The 17,018-nt window shown below is 37.0% G+C and overlaps 1 protein-coding gene across 1 annotated transcript in view; it reads left to right on the top strand.

The window, feature by feature from the left end:
- Positions 1-17,018, top strand: part of RFTN2 (raftlin family member 2) — an 81,208-nt gene that overhangs the window by 14,709 nt on the left and 49,481 nt on the right. Inside the window, 4 exon segments of the mRNA XM_052636142.1 lie at positions 6,391-6,574; positions 8,120-8,234; positions 11,950-12,229; positions 14,790-14,993. Of these exon segments, the coding sequence (XP_052492102.1) occupies positions 6,391-6,574; positions 8,120-8,234; positions 11,950-12,229; positions 14,790-14,993 (783 nt within the window).

Here is a 17,018-nt window from a genome sequence, read left to right as displayed (position 1 = left end):
TGTATACTGTATTGGTGTTTTTCTTTCTGGCTTACTTCACTCTGTATAATTGGCTCCAGTTTCATCTACATCATTAGAACTGATTCAAATGTATTCTTTTTAATGGCTGAGTAATACTCCATTGTGTATATGTGCCACAGCTTTCTTATCCATTCGTCTGCTGATGGATATCTAGGTTGCTTCCATGTCCTGGCTATTATAAACAGTGCTGCGATAAACATTGGGGTACATGTGTCTCTTTAAATTCTGGTTTCCTTGGTGTGTATGCCCAGCAATGGGATTGCTGCGTCCTAAGGCAGTTCTATTTCCAGTTTTTTAAGGAATCTCCATACTGTTCTCCATAGCGGCTGTACTAGTTTGCATTCCCGCCAACAGTGTAAGAAGGTTGCCTTTTCTCCACATCCTCTCCAGCATTTATTGCTTGTAGACTTCTGGATCACAGCCATTCTGACTGGTGTGAAATGGTACCTCATTGTGTGTGGTCTTGATTTGCATTTCTCTGATAATGAGTGATGTTGAGCATCTTTTCATGTGTTTGTTAGCCAACCATATGTCTTCTTTGGAGAAATGTCTATTTAGATCTTTGGTCCATTTTTTGATTGGGTCATTTATTTTTCTGGAATTGAGCTGCAGGAGTTGCTTGTATATTTTTGAGATTAGTTGTTTGCCAGTTGCCTCATTTGCTATTATTTTCTCCCATTCCGAAGGCTGTCAACATAATAAAAGCTATATATGACAAACCCACAGCAAACATTTTCCTCAATGGTGAAAAATTGAAAGCATTTCCCCTAAAGTCAGGAACAAGACAAGGGTGCCCACTTTCACCACTACTATTCAACGTAGTTCTGGAAGTTTTGGCCACAGCAATCAGAGCAGAAAAAGAAATAAAAGGAATCCAAATTGGAAAAGAAGAAGTAAAACTCTCACTGTTTGCAGATGACATGATCCTCTACATAGAAAACCCTAAAGAGTCCACCAGAAAATTACTAGAGCTAATCAATGAATATAGTAAAGTTGCAGGATATAAAATCAACACACAGAAATCCCTTGCATTCCTATACACTAATAATGAGAAAGTAGAAAAAGAAATTAAGGAAACAATTCCATTCACCATTGCAACGAAAAGAACAAAATACTTAGGAATATATCTACCTAAAGAAACTAAATATATATATATATATATATATATATATATATAACTATAAAACACTGATTAAAGAAATCAAAGAGGACACTAATAGATGGCGAAATATACTATGTTAATGGATCAGAAGAATTAATATAGTGAAAATGAGTATACTACCCAAAGCAATCTATAGATTCAATGCAATCCCTATCAAGCTACCAGCAGTATTTTTCACAGAGCTAGAACAAATAATTTCACTATTTGTATGGAAATACAAAAAACTTTGAATAGCCAAAGCAATCTTGAGAAAGAAGAATGGAACTGGAGGAATCAACCTGCCTGACTTCAGGCTCTACTACAAAGCCACAGTCATCAAGACAGTATGGTACTGGCACAAAGACAGAAATATAGATCAATGGAACAAAATAGAAAGCCCAGAGATAAATCCACACACCTATGGACACCTTTCTTCAACAAAGGAGGCAGGAATATACAATGGATGAAAGACAATCTCTTTAACAAGTGGTGCTGGGAAAACTGGTCAACCACTTGTAAAAGAATGAAACTAGAACCCTTTCTAACACCATACACAAAAATAAACTCAAAATGGATTAAAGATCTAAACGTAATACCAGAAACTATAAAACTCCTAGAGGAGAACATAGGCAAAACACTCTCAGACATAAATCACAGCAGAATCCTCTGTGATCCACCTCCCAGAATACTGGAAATAAAAGCAAACATAAACAAATGGGATCTAATTAAAATTAAAAGCTTCTGCACAACAAAGGAAACTATAAGCAAGGTGAAAAGACAGCCTTTGGAATGGGAGAAAATAATGGCATGTTTAAAGTAAGTCACAATGTCAGATAAGAAAGACAATCTGCCGACAGAGTGAATCCCAGCCCTCTTCTCACCACCATCCTCCTGTCTCCACTAAGAAGAAGATTCAGTGACACTGGGCCCACATGGCCACATGGCAACTACTGGACCAGGGCTGCTGCACTCTCAGATGTGGTATTAAGTCTTCCCCAGGTCCCTTCTCCAGCACAGCCCCTTTCTTTGTTTTATCAAGCTTGTACCTTTGGACATGTGAGTCTGGGACTCCATGGAGTAGATCGGTGTGAGTTAGGGACCCTGGTCTGGAGAGTGAGCTGGGGATACCTAATCTACAGGGTGACTTAGGGATTTGAGGTCTAGAGTGTGAGTTAAGGGCCTCTGATCTAGAATTCTACAGACAGGGAGCCAGGCTGGGCTTTTGAAATAAGTCCAGATCTCTAAAACGAACTTCTTCCTGGAGATTTTTTTAAACCAACAATGACTTGTCTCTGAGAACAGCTTCCATTCAAAACCATATTTTCTGAGCTGGGCCACCAACAGAGACACATCTCTGATGTCTGTGTGTTTATTTTGTACCAGGCCCTGGGCTCATGTTTTACAGTTACTATCAAAGCAACTCTATGAAGTTAATTTGTCCCCATCTCAGGAAGGCAAAGTAACTGATTCCAGATCTAGTACATGGCATAATTTGAGCCCAGGTGATTTGCTTCCTGATCCTAATGCTAACAGTGAGAATAGTGTGCTGCCCTTCTTTCTGCAGGAAAGGACTTTATTTAACAAAGCAGCCAACAGTTGTATAGCACATGCTAGCTACATGCCAGATACTTTCTAGGAACAAATATAAATTTATAAATATAAATTTATTCAATCCTAACAACCCTATAGAGACTATTATTATTCTCACCTCACAGATGAGGAAACTGAGGCACATAGGTACAAAGTACCTTGCCAGCCCTCAGCAGTGAAAGTGAAAGTGCAGAGTCCTAACCACTGGACCACCAGGGAATTCCCCATAGAATCTATTTTCTAAACTGCTGCTCCATGAGCACCCTGGAGCTCTGTTCATTGAATATGTTAATATTACAACCAATTTTTCATACAGCTGGTCCTTTAATAAGTATATTTTAAGCGTTTACGGTAATTGTCATGTCTATGCTGAGTGCGATTTATCAAAAGACACATAGACCTCCAAATAGAAGAACATGCACATTTGAGACAGTTGAATAATTAATGTAAAGCACTGGGCCCAAAGTGATATGATCTTTACAAAAACTTATGCTAAGATATGCTTATAAGTATTGATGTACAACTTTTCTTTACCCCCTTTGTGGCTTTCTTGGACTTCTTAGTTTGTAATTCCTCCCAGAACTTCTCTCTGTTTCTATGTTTGTGTTTTGTGCACTAACATTATTTTGCACTGAACTCAAGACAATAACCTTACTTCACTGAGAGTGCAAGAGGATGTAGATTAGACCAGAAAAACTGGATTTGTTCCATTGTCACAAAATTTCTCTGACATCACCAGAGAACAGGGTGTTCCTCCGAAATACATTCACTACCTGAATGGAAATCTCTTTGAGCACCAATGTCATTCTGTTACAGCCATCTTCTCCATGATTGCATTTAATGTGCTACAAAAGTCTGCCTTTGAAAACAGTGTTGTGAAACAATAGAATGGAGGGAATGACCTCATTATCATTATCAAGTGGGCCAGTGAAGTGTAGAAGGTATTTTAAGTGACCTCAGACTGTAAAGTTTTTATAGTTCTTTTATCTAGTTTTATAATTCATTTTATTCCCTCTGATGCCTTCTGCCCCCTTGCAGGCCATCACTCTTTCATTGCTACTTCTATCCAAGTAGGGGCTCCAAGCCTCTACCAAAAGACTTAGCACTAAACATAAGATGCCTTTAAGTTGTGCACGCAGACAGAACTAACTATCATTGAATCTCATAACCAGAAAGCTGTGCTCTTTTCAGTTCTTTTTAAGCCATCTAATCAGTTTAGAGTTAAACGGCTAATTGTCCCTTTCGACAAAGGTAGAGCAGGGCTGTGTAGCTCAGCCTTTGGCAGATAACAGTCTCCCACTAGAATCTGGTAAGTGTTTTCTTTTTGTTGCATTTATTCACATGTAACTTTCTACTCATGGTAAGTGATTCTGGTTTTATGCCCATAAGGAATTATCAGTCGAATAGCAGAGCCAGATATATAAACAAGTAACTATAATATAGTTTGGTAAGGGAACTAGTTTTGCACAGCACAGAGGAAGGAGTGATTAACTCAGCTTGGGGAGCAGGAAAGGAAATGAAAGTCTGTAGTCATGAAATAGTGTGCCTGGCTCAGGAACACCAGTAATTCAGTCCTGCCAAAGCAAGACATATGAGAAAAAGAACAAGACTGAAGGCTTGAGTATGTAGATAAAGGCCAGACTCTGAAGATTCTTCTGTATTATGCTAAGTATTCCCATTTTCTACAATAAGCAATGAGATCTATTAAAAGACTGAAATTTTCTTTAGAATTGTATAGGATTAGTATGCTGCTCCTGCTGCTGCTAGGTCGCTTCAGTCGTGTCCGATTCTGTGCGACCCCAAGGACGGCAGCCCACCAGGCTCCCCCGTCCCTGGGATTCTTCAGGCAAGAACACTGGAGTGGGTTGCCATTTCCTTCTACGTCTAAAAATAAGTTTAGGCTACATTTCATTCCTTAGTCTTAACAGTTTATTCTCTTTTATAGTTTCTTAGTTCCTTTGTTTGGAAATCAGGGTTGGTAGTTAAATACTAAAAAAGTAAAACCAAATGAATCACAGAGTGATTGCCACACAAGCAGGCAGAACTGGGTCATTTTGCAATGAAATCCAGCTGTTTCTTCCAAGACCAGGATCACTCTCTTTGTTTTTATTCCTATTCAAAATGATGAAAATATATTGTATATAGATTAGTTTAAAACCAAAAAAGGATGAACATTTGAGTAAATGGATTCATCATGGTTTATATAACTTTTCTTGGAGTGCTTTATTTTATTTGAAAAGTTGGCATGAACCCACATGAACGCAAGTGGTGTTTTCTGTTCCATCGCGTGGATCTGAATGTAAGAGGCCGTGGGGATTTCCTCTGACCCTTCTTCCTTGTCTGCTTCTTAACCTACTTCCGGTGTTTGGGCAGTTGGCAGCAGCTCTTTGCTGGACAGCACTGACCACGCTAACAGAAGGCCAACAACCAGTGCTACCCATACCTGGAGTTAATTTCATATGTTTTGTTACTCAAGAGATAACCAAATTACAGCTCTATTTATAGCTATTAATTCTTGGTGATTTTCCAGAACGTGAGAAATAATGTTACAGAAAGTGAAGTTGTTTTTAAAATTAATACTGAAAAAATATTCATTTCCCGTATAACACACCCTTTTCCTTTTACTGAAAACTATACAGATTCTACTTTTCTATAGTTTCTACAGATTTGTCCTGCTTCAAAGGGATGGTTCAACTGCATACCAAATTTTGCATTTAAATTTCCTTTATATTTAGAATTTTTGCTTATTAAAAAGAACTTCTGGATACCTTTACTTTTTCAATTTCTTTACTCAAATATTTATGTAAGTGCCATAAGAAATCATATTTTTAGTTTCCCAGAGAAACTTAAACATGATGTTTTGAAGTGTAATTGGAAATAAGAAAGCACTTAACAATCCTTGCTTAACAAATATCATTTCTTCCATTTTTAATCTTTAAATTTGTATGAATATCACTCTTAAGAAATTTTACATCTCATCTTGTCCAGAATCATAAAAACAATTGGCTTCTAAACCTAATACTGTTTATCCTATATATGTCTTCTATATCTATTAATGGAAATATAGTCACTCAAATGAAATCCTAAGATATAAAACTGCCTTAATTGAAATTGAAACATACATATATATATACAAGGTATTATATCTCTACTTTAAGACATATTGGTAATACTATATATCTGCCAGCTTTTAAGATTGCTAAGCTAAGTCACTTCAGTCGTGTCCAACTCTGTGCGACCCCATAGATGGCAGCCCACCAGGCTCCTCCATCCCTGGGATTCTCCAGGCAAGAACACTGGAGTGGGTTGCCATTTCCTTCTCCAATGTATGAAAGTGAAAAGTAAAAGTGAAGACGCTCAGTCGTGTCTGACTCTTAGTGACCCCATGGACTACAACCTACCAGGCTCCTCCACCCATGGGATTTTCCAGGCAAGAGTACTGGAGTGGGGTGCCATTTTGCTTTTTTTTCTGGAATTAACTTAGAAAATATGTAATCCCTGTTAGTGTAACTTTATTTGAGATTAAGACATATGAATGAGTGTGTTTTCTATTCATTAGTATTATCACACATAGATAGAAATAATGTACAGTTCAACTTTATGAATGTGCAAATGTCTCTTTGCATTTAATATTTCAGCTTCGCCAAACCCAGAAGTCATCAAGATAAATTCCATTCTTGATATAGCAACAAAAGTGGAAGACTACTATCTTAAAGGATATATTGTTGGAGCTATTCATCCTGTTATACAACCTGTGGGGCAGCAAAAACACTTGCCTGCAAGTTACCTATACAGAGTGGTGCTATCGCGCTTGAAATTAAGGTAAGGCTGGTGCTCAAGAAAACTGTCACACTGAGAAGCTGTTAAGAGAGAAAGTTTTCTTTGGCTAAAAGAAAAGAAAGTTTGAACACAGTGATGGAGAATAAAGGATAATTAGGGGATTTGGCTTAAAGGCACATTTTCCAACAGTTGAACATGGATTGGGAGAAGAAAACATCAATCTCCTTCCTTAAAATTTCTCAGGATTGAGCCCCTTGCAGACAAACAGGTCCTTGGTAAGGATGTCAGTGAACAGAAGAAAAGGAAAATATACTCAAGAAGAGTGGGAACACTCCTGTAGCAACTTCACTGAGCTGAAAGAGCTGACTGAACAAGTCCCCTTTCACTGAGCATTTTTTCTGACGTTGCCAATGTAGTTTTACTAACAGTAGCCACAGAAACTAACTTCCAAAACTTCTACAGCAAAAAGGCCTACATACTAAGTTCTCATAAACTGGATAGATCTCTTACCAGCTTTTTCCAAAACATAGGAGGTAAAAGTCATCCTTTTTAGATTTTTTTTTAGCTTTTTAAATTTTAATGGCCGCTTTTCCAGACAATACCACAAATGTTTTCCCTAACCTAGCTTGTACATTTGATAGTATTCAAAATACTGTTGTTCCTTACAGGTGGAAAATTAAAAATAACCAAACCAATGTCTTTGAGACACATATTAAATATTTGTTACACAATTCTTCAACTGTATCAAAATCATCTCAAAGACCAAGGTAGAAATTGTGTTTTCTCTTTACAGTGATGGACTAACAATCACTTTAACTATGAAAGGAGTAAGCAGAGAAGGGAAAATGAAATAAGAGGGAAAGAGAGAAGAAAACAGAAAGATTGGGGGAAAAGAAAAGGCTTTTTTAAAAGAATTAAAAAAAAAAAATTCCCAATGTGCTTTTTCCCCTGTCTGCTACTGCATAACTAACTGCCCACTTGGACATTCTGAGAGGACATGTATACAACTAGCTTTCTCCATGACAGGGTGCCACATCAAGTCTTTACTAGTTCAAGCATTACTAGGTAAATAGGCCACTTATCACACAGTAGCAACACTTTATATCCTAACTACAAATCTTATAAACCATGGACAAGTTATTTTTCTCTTTTTGCTTTACTTCAAATAGATTTAGCAGTGCCCTGCCATGGCTAAGGATAATCAAGGGGGGAAGGTGAGAAAAGAAGAAAAAGGAAAAAGATAGGACAATATTTATCTGCACTTAAAAAGGATCACTTTTGCGCAATAATGAGGTATAGCTGTGATCTAAAATCATTTCTCATAACTTATCAAAACAATTGACGTGTAGTTTTTCTTTCATGTTAAATTAGAAATTAAATTCTTAGAGATTTTAACCAAGGTAATCTAAATAGAAATTATTATTTTTTTCTGATAATTTTACATAAGAAGACAACCATTAAAGTTGAAATAACAAAGAAAAAGGGATACCTTGACCTTATTTGTAAGTAGCTCACTCATTTTCACATGAGCTCATTAGTTAAAAATTAGCAATTGGCTTCCAACCATAAACATATTCTCTGTTACAGCATGAAGCATTCGACATCACCCAGTGGACAAAGACGCCCAAGGCTTGTGATTGAGGAATGTCCTTTAACTTATGAGACACAAACAAATGACGTAACAAAAGAACTGATAGAAAAGGTACTAAAATACATGTTTTTTCATGGGATATTGAGGAATATTTCGTATTTCTTCATCAGTTTCCTTTCCTAATTTAAAAAGAACAGGGAAATGATAGGTGATTTAGTCTACTAGACTTTAAAACAAATTAAAGCACATTACCAAATTGTAGAATTAAAAACAGAAATAGAGGCCAGTGAAACAGAATGGAAGTTCCAGAAATAAATTAATACATATATAAGAAATTTCATAACAAACCTGATAAATAAAATGGAGTAATAACCATTACTTAGTGAATGGTGCTGGGAAAATGGGCAATCGATCGGTAGAAAATAAGACTCCACACATTTCACATAAAATCAAGAGTTACGTTTTTCAAGTTCAAAAAATCCAAAAGAAAATGAAAGACTGGACATATTTAATTATAAGAGTAGGTTGAGGAACTTGAGTTTGAATATGTAAATATAATTATATACTAGGAAAAAAAGAATCCGGAGAAATGGTCAAGAAATGTGTCTTACAGAAGCTTCATTTTCCGAGTATATAGGAAATGAACACAAAAGCGTGAAAGTACATTCAGTCTTGAATGGACAGACAATCCACAGAAAGTACAAAAGGAAACAAAAATAATGAAGAAACATTTGGCAAAGGGTTCAACCTAGCTAATAAATTTTAATGTAAGTAAAAACTGAGAAGTAATACCTCACCAGTATGGACTGAGAAATTAAATTGAAAATATTAAATTCAGTGCTGTAAAGACCTTTAAGAAAAAATTCAAATATATTCATATACAATGCAGTTAGCATTGGAATAAATTAGTACAGTGAATATCAATTTGGTTATGAAAATCATAAATCTTATTTTATTTTCCTTTTTAGGAATCTATTCCAGGAAATTGACTGAAAAGGGAAAAGTCATGTTTATACAAAGATACCTTAAACAGGGGCCAAATTCTCAACAACTGGAAAACTGAGAAGGAGGCAATGGTCTATCAATAAGATAGAATACTTTATGGGCATTGAACATGACAAGTGCTGTTGAGAGAAAAAAATCTATTCAATAGAACTTCATAAACCTTAAATGAAAAAGTAAACACTATATGTATATTGATTGAAAAAATTGTACATTCATAAGTATTTGAAGTTGACAGGATTTGATGGCTAAAGTTTGGATTTTTTAAATTTTAGTTGCGTTGACATATGTGTAAGGTTTAGCTTTATTTAAATGAATACAGCCAAAAACCTAAGGCATTTCCTGTCAAATAAGAAACTGTGAAATTTGTTCACTGTTTCTATTGTGTTGTTCCCAAGCTTTAAATGACGGTGTGAGTAAGACTATCTGTGGCTTGTGTTTTGCCAGTTATAGCAGCTAAGTCTTTCCCATTTAGATATAAAGTCACCATTCATTAAGGTTTTTTAGGAACAGTTTTCAAAACTAGATTTTTATAAACAAGGTACTCACACTATTTACTTCTACTATTCTGGGAAATATTTTTTTATGGGAATAAATTCACTCTAGAAACAAAAATGAAATTGCTAATTTAGTCTTAATAGATCATCATGAGAGCCCTTGTTTTGCATTTGACTTCCTGAACACAGTTAAAGATCTATTTAAACAGGAAAGTACTGTTATTTCAGCAATTAGAGTAATGGGGTTATTTTATGAAGAGAACAGCTTCAGGAAACATAGCATGTGAAATGTTTGAACATTGCCCCCTGTATGAACAAGAGCAATAGATAAGTGCCAAATACTATTTTTGAACAAGTGCCTTATATAAAGAGTTGATTATTGAACAGCTAGATTTTAAGTTATTTTAATATTATGTCAATGTTTGCTCTTTTTTTAATTTAGATTTACAAATGTTTTCCCTAGGATTTCTAAATAAAAAACATTAAAACATCAGTCTTCTAAATTAAAAATGGAAAAGACAGTACTATTCCATAAGATAACCAAACTTTTCCAGACAAAACTTTTTAGTAATAGAGAAAGCCTTCTGCATCCAAATCAACAAATAAGACCTAGAAAAAGTACTTTGACCTGTCCCCTTACCACATCTCCTCTCCTCTCCTAGGAGTCCTGATATAAAGGACAATTTATGGTTATTTTTGAGGCTTCTTACAGTGCTACAATCTTAATGTGTTAATTTATAGCAGTAAATGATGCTGTGTCAGCAGTGTTTGTCCTAGCTCCATTTACCCATAGTCTCTGCCTGGCTCAGAATTCCCTTCTCTTCGGCTAGAGCTAAGTTACAGTCGGCCCCTTTAAGTGGATATTGCAGCCTGATTTCACCCTGCTTCTTCTTTTTTAAAAAAATATTTATTTATTCGGCTGCACGGGTCTTAGTTGGGCTTCCCCAGTGGTTCAGCTGTAAACAATCTGCCTGCAATGCAAGAGCCGTAGGAGACGCAGGCTCGATATCTGGGTCTGGAAGATCCCCTGGAGGAGGGCATAGCGACCCACTGCAGTAGTCTTGCCTGGAGAATCCCATGGACAGAGGACCCTGGCAGGCTACAGTCCATAGGGTTGCAAAGAGTTTGTCACAATTGAAGTGACTTGGAACACACACATGGTCTTAGCTGTGGCATGCAGAATCTTTAGCTGTAACATGCAAACTCTTAGTTGGGCATGTGGGATCTAGTTCCCTGAGCAGGGATTGAACTTGGTCACCCTGCACTGGGAACATGGAGTCTTAGCCACTCGACCACCAGGGAAGTCCCTCACCACTCTTCTTACTGGCCTTTTTCATTCCCTTTCATTTCTGGCTATAGATGTTTGCACTTGCAATCCGCATCATAACTCTTTCTTCCCCTTCCAAGTAAATTTAAAACACTTAAAACATTTAAAGTAGTGAGAATATAAAAGATGTTGCTACTTCTTCATTTTAACGTATTTAATGAATACTTATAGAGCACGTATAGGTACAAAACATTGCAACACAAAAATGAGTAAGATAGTGCCTGCCCTCAAAAGAATTGTGTTTAACACAGGAGAAAGACATGACACAAAAAGAACAAAGAAATGATGCAAAAGCAGAGAAAAAAAAAGTGCCAAGTGTGAAAATAATCACTCTTAAGCTCTCAAATGATTTCACTGGCATGTCATGTGTTTCTGAACCCTACTCAGTAACTGACAAGATTGAATCTAATTATGTGTATTTGGCCCAGAAAGGAGACAATAGCTTCAAGATATGAGCAGAGCAGAGTGGGAGTATGAATTTGGCTTATGTATATGCATACACATTTGTAAAGAGTAAGTCTTTTAACATTTTTCTTTTACCTACATCAAGCAAACAAGACTGCGTGTTTTCTGCTTTTAAATTAATGTCTCTTCTTTATTAATTAAGATGTATTTGGTAATGTTATTTTTGAGCATTTCTTAGAATAGTTTTATATTTTACTTCAACTGGAGAAACCATTGTTAACAGGGCTGCAAAAATCATGCTATAGAATTATTAGTTCTTCCCAAATAATAACCTTTTGGAGAAAATACAATTCTTGTTTTCATAATTTCTAAAGTATATTAGTTCTGTTTGAAGAAGTCAGAATAATAGTGTGACACTGTCTTAGGCTTGGTGCTATATAAGAGGTCATTAGTTTGTTTATGAATAGGGCTTTAGTTACTGGTCGATTTACTCCTTTTCTAATGGATTTCCTTAATAAGCCTAAAGATTAATTGATAAAGTAATCAATGTAAATGAAGTTTACATTTTGTTCTACCATCTCTTTTTAAACCTCAGGTTAATGTAGCTGCTAAAAGAGGAATGAGATTTGTTGGATTCATATCACAGCACTACCCACCACTTAAATTCTGCAATGGAACCAACCTCGATGGAGACATTGAATCAACACTGCATGTGAGACACAGTCCAGAGGAAAACTGTAAAAACTGGAATGAAGGAACATTAAGTGGACAATCATGTGAAAGTGGAATCGAGGAAGAACTGCGTCATGAAAGTGGACAGTGTCAAATGGAACGAGATGGCAGCCCCAGTTTCTCTAAATCAAGAAAAGGAGAAGGTAATAATAGACAAGAAGAGTCGAAATAGGATCTATATTCATTTAAATTTAGCAAAATTATGTTTTGAAGGGTTTTTAACAAATATGAGACTAATTATATCTCTAAAGATTAATGAATAAACTTGTATAAACTTGTCTTGATTTTTTAAAATTATTACAGATGGATGTAAGGTAGGACAGTTTTCCAAACAGTTATCCCTGGCATGGTTGTACACCATCCACGTAATGAAACTTTGTGTTAAAAATTGGCTTCCATTTAGTCATGAGCCAATACCTCTGTAAAATGAAGGCTGTGCATGTGTACCAAAACAGTGATTCTGTAAAGAAAGCTGTTCTGATTTATGTTTTTCCCTAAAAACAGTCTGTGAGAATTTTAGTTTTGGCCTTTCCCATTTCATGGATGGTTTTCACCTTTGAAGTTAATTGGCTTCCTTTAATCACCAATTGGAATATGAGAATGCACATCATGATGAAACAATTAATATAACAATAGTGCCTGCATCCTTAAATAACTTTAAACAATAGTTTTATTCTTCTTTGCAGCTAGCAAGCCTTCTCAAGAAACTGAGAGTATTTTGGACTGTTCTAAGTTTTCTGATACATTTATGGGCATGCTTTAAAAAGCACTAATAGAGAAAATCAAAGACTATGTAAACCTTAGAGTTAGGAGTTTACAGTCAGACGGCCTCAGTGTCTTTATAGACAGGTGTTGCTGTGATAAATAGAAATGAGATGTCTACAAAGTGCTTATTCTGCCTGGCGCAGAATAGACTCTGTATTGTTAGCTGCTATTAACTGATCCTTTGATCAGTCTTGGTGCTGAGGCCACATGCATTGGTGGTATCAGCTTTCTGGGTTGTGGTGAGATTGCTTAATATTTGTGCACGGCAGACACTCATTGGACCACAGTCATCATGGCCTCCTTAAGAAAGAACCAAGAGCATTTCCCAGCTCATCATCTCACCACCTCACCACCACCAACACAGTTCCATTTTTTTTTTTAACCAGTTCTTTAGCTATCTACCACCGATTTTTCTGTAGTGTGAAAAATTTAGGAATGTAAGAGTGAACGAGTGTTGGAAATATGGTCATTATTATATTCTACTTTATATCATATTATATGGTCAACTATTATATTCTATCCACATGTGAGCTGCATGGTAAGTCCGACTCTTTGCGACCCTATGGACTATAACCCACCAGGCTTCTCTGTCCATGGGACTCTCCAGGCAAGAATAATGGAGTGGGTTGCCATACCCTCCTTCAGAGGATCTTCCTGACCCCAGGGATTGAACCCAAGTCTCTTGCATCTCCTGCATTGGCAGGAGGGTTCTTTACCACTAGCGCCACCTGGTATCCATGGCTACTTTTAAACTTCTGCTCATTCCCATCCTGACTTTGATTAGATCAATTGTCTATTCCTAATCTTTTAAATTCCAAATCAAACGTGTTACTTAATTATCAATCTTTAGACTCTGCTTTCTATTTAGTTTATTTTAAAACCCTGATAACTTTTCTATGCCAAGGGTTGGTTCTTAAATTTTGGTGCAGGGGGTTGGGAGTAGACACATAATAAAGACCTCTTGGAGAGTCTGGTGAAAATTATGGAGACTCACCAAGAAAAATACAGATAACACACATATTCCCTAATACTGTCTGTGATGCAAATGACGTTAGACTTCCTAATGCACAACCAATGATGTGAGTCCATGGAACTCCAAGTTAAGACTTTGCTAACTTCCGTGGTGGATTCATGTCAGTGTATGGCAAAACCAATACAGTATTGTAAAGTAAAATAAAGTAAAACTAAAAATTTAAAAAAAAAATTTTGCTAACTTAAAGTAGTATGCATTCTAGAGTCACTTTCACATATGTACCCAAGGAATGAATAATGTTTGTAATAACAGAAATTCAGTAATAATGTCTATTTCTATCAATAGGAAAAAAGTAAACTTGAATGCTATGTAACAGTTAAACTAAATGAACAAGACCTACATGTATTAATTATACTTGTAAAGCATAATGTTGAACAAGAAAATTAATTTATAGATTGATACATACAACACACCATTTTTTTTTAAATTTTAATTGCAAAACCTCGTTTATCTGTATGCTGCTGCTAAGTCACTTCAGTCATGTCCAACTCTGTGCGACCCCATGGACTGCAGCCTACCAGGCTCTTCCGTCCATGGGATTCTCCAGGCAAGAGTACTGGAGTGGAGTGCCATTGCCTTCTCCTTATGTGTATAGACATGTATTTTAAAGAACAGAAGTACTCTTATGAGAATGATTAACACCAAATTCATTACAGTAGCTATTTCTGGAGAACAGGATTAGGAGAGATACATTGTGAGTCTTAACTACATACATCTCTCCTTTCCTTGAAAAAGCTCTGATGCAAACATGGCCCAAAGTTAACTTTTTATAAAACTTGCATGGTAGGTAATTTTATTATTATCTGTGCCCCTAATCTTGAAATAGCTTGATTAATTAAATTTTTTAAAAAAACAATTTTAGTAATCCTTTCCCTTTTTTCTTCCTTCTAAACACCCATCCTCAGATAACAAGTTGTATACAGTCTTCAATGTTTTTGATGATGAATCAACCTGCTGGAACTATCAGGAAGGCATCCTGTCAATGAAAGTAACAAGAAAAGGCTCTGTCATTAGTACACTTGATGCTGATTGGCTGGAGTTAACTACATTTTATTATAAACAAGGCTTGTCTTTAATTGATTCTTTTGTATGCTGGGAAACATCGAAAGGTAAGTTTTATATTATGATATGTTGATACCTAAAAAATTTGACCTGTGTCAGAGTTGGTGGCAATGTTTTTGCCTCTCAAGTTCAATGGCTAAAAGGACAGATATTATTACTAAGAAAAAAGATTATAATTATTGCACAATACAGTTCAGTTCAGTTGCCCAGTTGTGTTGGACTCTGCGACCCCATGAACTGCAGCACACCAGGCCTCCCTATCCATTACCAGCTCCCGGAGTTTACCCAACCTCATGTCCATTGAGTCAGTGATGCCATCCAACCATCTCATCCTCTGTCATCCCCTTCTCCTGCCATCAATCTTTCTCAGCATCAGGGTCTTTTCAAATAAGTCAGGTCTTCACATCGGGTGGCCAAAGTATTGGAGTTTCAGCTTCATTGTCCTTCCAATGAACAACCAGGACTGATCTCCTTTAGGATGGACTGGTTGGATCTCCTTGCAGTCCAAGGACTCTCAAGAGTCTTCTTCAACAGCACACTTCAAAAGCATCAATTCTTCAGCGCTCAGCTTTCTTTATAGACCAACTATCAGATCCATACATGACCACTGGAAAAACCATAGCCTTGACTAGATGGACCTTTGTTGATAAAGTAATGTCTCTGCTTTTTAATATGCTGTCTAGATTGGTCATAACTTTCCTTCCAAGAAGTAAGTTCAGTTCAGTTCAGTTCAGTTCAGTCGCTCAATCATGTCCGACTCTTTGTGATCCCATGAATCACAGCACGCCAGGCCTCCCTGTCCATCACCAACTCCCAGAGTTCACTCAGACTCACATCCATCGAGTCCGTGATGCCATCCAGCCATCTCATCCTCTATCGTCCCCTTCTCCTCCTGCCCCCAATCCCTCCCAGCATCAGAGTCTTTTCCATTGAGTCAACTCTTCGCATGAGGTGGCCAAAGTACTGGAGCCTCAGCTTTAGCATTATTCCCTCCAAAGAAATCCCAGGGTTGATCTCCTTCAGAATGGACTGGTTGGGTCTCCTTGCAGTCCAAGGGACTCTCAAGAGTCTTCTCCAACACCACAGTTCAAACGCATCAATTCTTCAGTGCTCAGCCTTCTTCACAGTCCAACTCTCACATCCATACATGACCACAGGAAAAACCATAGCCTTGACTAGACGGACCTTAGTCGGCAAAGTAATGTCTCTGCTTTTGAATATGCTATCTAGGTTGGTCATAACTTTTCTTCCAAGGAGTAAGCATCTTTTAATTTCATGGCTGCAATCACCATCTGCAGTGATTCTAGAGCCCCCCAAAATAAAGTCTGACACTGTTTCCACTGTTTCCCCATCTATTTCCCATGAAGTGATGGGACCGGATGCCATGATCTTCGTTTTCTGAATGTTGAGCTTTAAGCCAACTTTTTCGCTCTCCTCTTTCACTTTCATCAAGAGGCTTTCTAGTTCCTCTTCACTTTCTGCCATAAGGGTGGTGTCATCTGCATATCTGAAGTTTTCGATATTTCTCCTGGCAATCTTGATTCCAGCTTGTGCTTCTTCCAGTCCAGCGTTTCTCATGATGTGCTCTGCATCTAAGTTAAATAAGCAGGGTGACAGTACACAGCCTTGACGTACTCCTTTTCCTATTTGGAACCAGTTCTAACTGTTGCTTCCTAACCTGCAAACAGGTTTCTCAAGAAGCAGGTCAGGTGGTCTGGTATTCCCATCTCTTTCAGAATTTTCCACAGTTTATTGTGATCCACACAATCAAAAGCTTTGGCATAGTCAATAAAGCAGAAATAGAACTCTGGAACTCTCTTGCTTTTTCCATGGTCCAGCAGATAGATGTTGGCAATTTGATCTCTGGTTCTTCTACCTTTTCTAAAACCAGCTTGAACATCTGGAAGTTCACACTTCACGTATTGCTGAAGCCTGGCTTAGAGAATTTTGAGCATTACTTTACTAGCGTGTGAGATGAGTGCAATCGTGCGGTAGTCTGAGGATTCTTTGGCATTGCCTTTCTTTGGTATTAGAATGAAAACTGACCTTTTCCAGTCCTGTGGCCACTGCTG

This window comes from Budorcas taxicolor, chromosome 2 (genome assembly GCF_023091745.1).
Source record: "Budorcas taxicolor isolate Tak-1 chromosome 2, Takin1.1, whole genome shotgun sequence".
NCBI classification, from domain to species: Eukaryota; Metazoa; Chordata; class Mammalia; order Artiodactyla; family Bovidae; genus Budorcas; species Budorcas taxicolor.
Note: the sequence above shows the minus strand (reverse complement) of the source record. Positions and strands in the feature narration are given on the sequence as shown.